Below are 6,206 nucleotides of genomic sequence, written 5' to 3'. Positions count from 1 at the left end.
AAAATGGGGTGAAATGATGCGTTTTGGCAGATTAAACCTTGCGTTTTCAAGAATAATCTGGTTTAATAGATTTCTGGGCCCATGGTTTGCTGTCTTCATTTAAACTATAAAAGGTGTCACAGTGGCAACAGCAATTATCGTGATGGTGCTCGGAGGTGATGTTCACAGGGTTGCTTTTATGCGGTATCTGAAGTTTCTTTTCCAGGGGTGTAATTCCCGTGGTTATAACAGGCCAGGCAAGTCTCATACTGCCTATTCCAAACAAGGGGCACACATTTCCCTTCCTCCCTCCACCCCCAAACTCAAACCACCCCCACGTGGATGAACATGTGTCATCACGGGTACCAGAATTGTAGCTTTCCAGTTAGTATTGTCCCCTACTGGGTTTTGCTCTCTAAAGGATTTTAAGGTGAGGAACTGCTGGATATTTTTACCCTTATGCAACAGTGAACTCGGACATAGTGATGTTTATAGTGTAGGTTTAATTCTACAGTTTGTAACTGTGATTCCTTCGAGCCAGTGGGTACTGCACCTCTGAGGGTGTATGCCCTGTGTATATCCCTGTGTCCAGGGATGCTTGTCTTGGGACCTGCCTTGCGATTGGAGTGCTCGGAAGTGCCTGAGGCATCTCAGTTGTTGAGGATTTTGATGTAGGAGACACATAAATATATGAATTGATGGGACTGAACACATAAATATGAATTACGGATAATATCTGCTGATTCAGATAACTTACCTTCAACTGATTCGTTTTGCACTGAAAATTTCCCACCTTATTTGCAATCAAATATTGCACAGGAGAGCAGGAAGAGTTCTGATCCCAATGGAAGTGGGCTTAGCTCTTAATTCTCCTACAGACTTTAAGTTACTGGTTTGAGGGTGGATGCGGGAGGGGGACCATCTGCTTTACATTTCAAATAACTGTCATCATCCTACAGCTCTCAGAAAACTTGTGATTTGGGGAAAAAAATTTTACTTTTCTCCATAGTTGACACTCTGCCAATTATGTCTTGCAGATGGGAAGAGGAACTGACGAGAAGAATGAGTCTGGAGTCTATGGTAGAAACCCTGCGAGAGGTAAGCCCTGAGTAGCATCTGAGAGGTGCAGGTTTTCTCTGCACTTTCTGTTGTGCTAGTAATTATTTGAATTTGATTAATTTGGTGCTTGCTAGGGAGCAGTGGTCCTGTCTGGAAGCTGAAGCAGGAAGGTGCTGAAGCTTCTGGCAGTGAAACGTGGCGGTGGTGACGTGCCTTACCAGCTCTGCTCAGGTCGAGCGAGGAAGACTGCTGGCTTGTTACCGCTTGGTTCCTCATGTATTTTCTCTTGCAGGAGGCGCAGGAGGCGGAGGCTCTCCAGGAGGAGTTAAATGAAAAGATCGAGAGGCTGAAAGCGGAACTTGTGGTCTTTAAGGGTCTGATGAGTGATGTAAGTACCCAGGAGAGCAGAGCGGCCAACTCCCACCGCCTTTGTGAAGTGTGTGTCATGCAAACGGCTTCATTCATGGAAGGGGTCGGGTCCCAGTGATGCTGCTTTGTAGTTAGCATTATGGCTGCCTTTATGACCTAATGCATCAGACAGATCACCCTTCCCCCTGCTTCCTGTCTGGTCTGTGTAGAGATGCATTAACTTGCTGCTTAGCCCATGACCCGGACTCTTCCTCCCTTCCCCGTTCTCACAGCTGGCAGTGCCGGCACTCAGATCCGCAGCCCGGGAGAAAAAATGTTGGAGAACTTGCAGGTTAGGGGACAGGGTTCGTCACCGCGCCGCACCGGGTGCTGCTGGCAAGGGTGACTCTGCTCTGAATCACTCGAGAAAGTTGTGGTCAGAAGGGAACAGGCTCCGTGTGTTTCCCAGCTCCCTTTGTTAAAGGGTGACCCAGTGTCACCGGCTCGGGGGGCTGGCTGCCACCGTGCAGCACCGGGTGCTGCTGGCAAGGGTGACTCTGCTCTGAATCCCTCGAGAAAGTTGTGGTCAGAAGGGAACAGGCTCCGTGTGTTTCCCAGCTCCCTTTGTTAAAGGGTGACCCAGTGTCACCGGCTCGGGTGTCTGGCTTTGTTTCCAGTGCTGCTTCGACCTAAATTCAAAAATAATAATAATACTTGTTTCCTCAGGAATTTCCTCATGTCTCATTTGATACTGACTTTCCTTCAAAGCTGGGGGATGGTTTAGGCTGTGACTGGATGATTTTCTTACACGTAGACATACTGAGAGCCTGTACTCCTGCAGGGACCTGGAGAGAGAGGCCAGGTGGACCCCAAATAAGTGTCTCTAAGACTGAAGTAGTGCCGATGCCAGTCGTCTAATGACTGTGTCCTATTATGCTTATTTATGCTGTGATTTTGCAGACAACTGCTTCCGTCTGGCTCTATGTAAGCTTGCAGAACCTGCTCCCTGGTGTCAAATACATTCTCTTAGGGCCACTAGATCTCTTCATGGGAAATTCGGCAATTAGCCGTCTCCTCGTTCGGTGTTTAATCGTGACCAGGCACGCTCGGTTAGAGGCAGCGTGAAAGGGAGAAACTTGCTAGGGCTGCATCACCGGGGTGTTTTTTTCCTGGTGTCAAATACATTCTCTCAGGGCCACTAGATCTCTTCATGGGAAATTCGGCAATTAGCCGTCTCCTCGTTCGGTGTTTAATCGTGACCAGGCACGCTCGGTTAGAGGCAGCGTGAAAGGGAGAAACTTGCTAGGGCTGCATCACCGGGGTGTTTTTTTTTTTTTTATTTCTGGGGAAGAAATGTGTTGTGTCAGTGTGTACAAAAAGGGTGGCAGTGACCGCAGACATCCTCCTCAGCGGGAGAGAAAGCACGTGTTGGGCTGAGCACACGCTGTGAGGGGCAAGAGAGCCTGCGACAGCGGGGAGAAAGCTTGTTTTGAGTCCCACGGGGTCAATATTTAGAGCAGAGAAAAGCAGGATGTTGGCACGTGGCTCTTGCTGCCCTGTGGATGGGCTCCCTGGTACCTCCCCAGGTAGAGGACTGTGTTAGAGCGTGTCAGGGTCTAGATTTTGTCAGTGTGTTTGGAAACCCCGAATCTCTTGCTTGTCTGAAGGTGGTTGACGGGCCCTGCAGAAGAACTCTGATAATTAAAAAACCAAATAAAACAAACCCAAGCTTTCTCCTGGGAAAGGGGGTTTGGTGTTTGAGAGTGCTCGGCAGAGTTCCTGCTCTTCTGGTTAAAGCAGAAGCATTGCCCAGCCACTCCGGTGGCGTTTTCTCACACGGCAAGTCTTGTCTAGGCTGGAAAACCTGCTTTTTATGGGACAGTGTTTCTTCATGAGGAGCCAGCTGTACGGTCAGAGTGGGAGTATCTCTTATAAATTATGTTTATCATGACTGCCCAGAGCAGAGCAAGACAAAATATTTTTCCTGTGGAATTTTTGCGAGGCTAGAAGCCGGGTTAAAGCCAACGAGGAGTATTTTCTGTTACAAGCTTTCATGGATCTCTTGATTCAGTCTTGATTTTACATTTTCAGATGTATGAAGTTGCCTGGAGTCTGTTTTAAAAGCAACTTCTCCTCCCTGCAGGGAGCTTTGCTGTCTGAAAGGGGGGAAGTGTTGTGTTCTCACCAGCTTTTAGGTTTCCTTCTGTTCTGCACACACTCAGCAGGGTTTTTCTCTGTTTTAAAGCTTTATTGACCCATTGCCACATCTAGAGGTTGTTTTGGGGTGGGTGTAGGCTGAAATTTTCAGTGGCAAATCGCTCCGAGATGAAATTCTGTTAGAATCGGATGTGAATGTTAATTGCGAGCTGTCTGGTCTGTGTAGATTGTCCATGTTCCCAGAGAAGATGTAATATTGTTTAAGATTGGTATGCCCTGGGGTTAGAGAGATACTGAGGGGTATCTCTTCTTTCCTGAACTGTATAATAATAGAAGATAATCACTGCTGTCCTTCCTGCAGCCCATGACAGACCTGGACACAAAGATCCAAGAAAAGGCCATGAAGGTGGACATGGACATCTGTCGGCGAATCGATATCACAGCCAAGCTGTGTGATGTAGCGCAGCAGCGCAACTCTGAAGACGTTTCCAAGATATTCCAGGTGATTAGGCCCTGAATTTTCCATAGGGTAGGATGAGAAGCGAGGGGACAGGAGGGAGCAGTGTGGTCCAGGTCACTTGCCTTTTCTGGAAATCTCTCTGTGTAGACGTATTTTCTTCTTTCTCGGTCTTGCAGCGTAGCTCTTCTGAAGAAGCTACTGTGGTACTAAGCGCACAAAATTTAGAGAGTTTAAGAAAAGAAGTCTCAGGATGACCTTTAAGACATGCTGTTAGTCTACAGTGAATGCAGGGGTTAAAAAAAAAGCATGACAGGGCCGAGGTTTGTATAAGTGGCGTCCTCACATTTGTTCCCTTCACAAGTGAGAGGTTTTAATCTTGTAGAACTGTCATCTGAATGTTTTTATTTCTGGCTCAAGCTCCGTGGCCAGAAATAATGCTTCCGTGGTGGTGAGCTATTGCTTGGTGAGACTAGAAACTCCAGTTGCTTTCCTTGAGCTGTCGGGGCTCTTTGGTGCTAGCAGGAAAGTCGTTGAACGTGCTCCAAAGCAAGCAGTTACAGCTCTGCGTGGAGCAAACCTGTGACTCCCGGTGCCGGTGGTCTCCTGTCGTAACCGCAGTTTCAACCGTGATTAACCCCGCTTCCTTCTCCTCGGGTCTAAGCGTGTCTTGTTCAGCCTTTCAGTGAGCCTGCTGCTTTTCTCTGTATGGTGGTGCCGTATAGCGTGCGAAATGCTGTGCAGAACCACTGGGAAAGACCCTTGTGGTCTCTGCTGGGGGTCCCTTCTGCCTATAGTAAAGGTGCCTCAATGTTTGATGGTTTTTTAACTTGTGTATCCCCAAAGAGTCAAATCTCTTTGCTGGAGACAATTGTTCTAGCACGCGTTGTGCTAGTGGTTCCTGCTGGTCTTTGAGTAGGATCGCTCTGTCTTTCTGCTCAAAGCACCTTTGGTCAAGCATGCAGTGGTTAAAATGATCGTCATGGAGAACAACACCAAGGAGGGACGGCTCGTATGCTGAGCAGGCTGGGAGCAGGCTGGGTCTTTGTGACTCCGTGGCACCATCTCGGAATATCTTTTATGTTCCCAGTCCTCAGATGAAGAAGTGATCCTCTGCGCCCTTTGCAGGGGTATCCCTTGAGTTCGCCGCAGGTCTATGAACTTCATTTCTTTGAGGCTGTCCAGGCATTTTCATGGTTCAGTTAACCCTTCTTCTGTCGACCTGAAGATGAGCAGTCTGCCTCTGCTGATGGGGTGGGAATGACCCTGAAACAAAGGCTAGCAAGAAAGTCTCCCCCTCTACTCTCGTGTGGTGGACAGCGCTGGGAGCAACAGCCTGTGGTGGTGGCAGGAGAGGGAGAGTTCTGTCATCGCTCTCGAGCCTGCTGCCTGGGCACTCCTGCCAGCTTGTGCTTTTGCCCTGTATCATTCTAACCTCTGCATGTTCCGTGGTAGATCATAGACTGGTGGCAGTGAGCAGACGAACATCTGTAGAGCGCTGGCAGCCTGCAGCTTGCTTTGCTCTTCGCCGTTCTGAGCTGCTTCCTCGTGCTCTGTGTTCACCACTCATTAACAGACGCGATTCCTGTCTCGAGTACGAGCAATCCCTGAGTTGCCGGGGAACAGATGGACAGTGATGTTTGCTCCAGCCTAATGCCTCTCCTTCTTTATTTCTACCCCTCATGGTGCAGCACCTCAGTAGAACCTTCTAGTTACTGCTCTTCTCTCCAATTAAGGTGGCCTCCAAGAAGAAGGAACGCAAGCTCGCATCTGACGACGACCTCTCCGAGCAGGATGGAGACAATGGCAGGTTCTCGGACGACGAGGTCAGCTGCTCGCTGAACATCACCGATGAAATGAAGCGCATGTTTAATCAGCTGTGAGTATCGGGGACAACATGGGCAAAACTGATTCCCAAATGCAGACTTAATCCCAGGACTCAAGTCCTGAGTTATTTCCGTGTATCTGTTTATATGCTCTTGCAAAAGAAGAGACGTGCAAAAAGAGTACAGAACTTGAGTCAGTTCCGTGCGTTTTGCTGAGTGTTAGATTTCTAGAGTTTTGGAAAGAGCCTGCTTGGGCCACATGGAATTTGGCAACGTCCCTGAAAGCTCAGCGCAGAATGGGTACAAACTTCTGTAGTATGTTGGATGACTTTTGTATGGAGCTATAGGCAAATGTTAGTGGTGGGTTTGTCCAGAAGCTC

The 6,206-nt window shown here is 48.4% G+C and overlaps 1 protein-coding gene across 1 annotated transcript in view; it reads left to right on the top strand.

Moving 5' to 3' along the window:
- The first annotated feature begins 1,023 nt into the window (after positions 1–1,023).
- IFFO2 (intermediate filament family orphan 2) overlaps positions 1,024–6,206 on the top strand; it is an 11,304-nt gene continuing 6,121 nt past the window's right edge. The window contains exons 1-4 of the mRNA XM_010139875.1: positions 1,024–1,077; positions 1,331–1,426; positions 3,905–4,045; positions 5,737–5,879. Of these exons, the coding sequence (XP_010138177.1) occupies positions 1,042–1,077; positions 1,331–1,426; positions 3,905–4,045; positions 5,737–5,879 (416 nt within the window). The 5' untranslated portion in view covers positions 1,024–1,041. The remainder of the gene's footprint in view (positions 1,078–1,330; positions 1,427–3,904; positions 4,046–5,736; positions 5,880–6,206) is intronic.

This window comes from Buceros rhinoceros, unplaced genomic scaffold (genome assembly GCF_000710305.1).
Source record: "Buceros rhinoceros silvestris isolate BGI_N320 unplaced genomic scaffold, ASM71030v1 scaffold24997, whole genome shotgun sequence".
Classification (NCBI taxonomy): domain Eukaryota; kingdom Metazoa; phylum Chordata; class Aves; order Bucerotiformes; family Bucerotidae; genus Buceros; species Buceros rhinoceros.
This window is presented reverse-complemented; position numbering and strand designations above follow the sequence as displayed.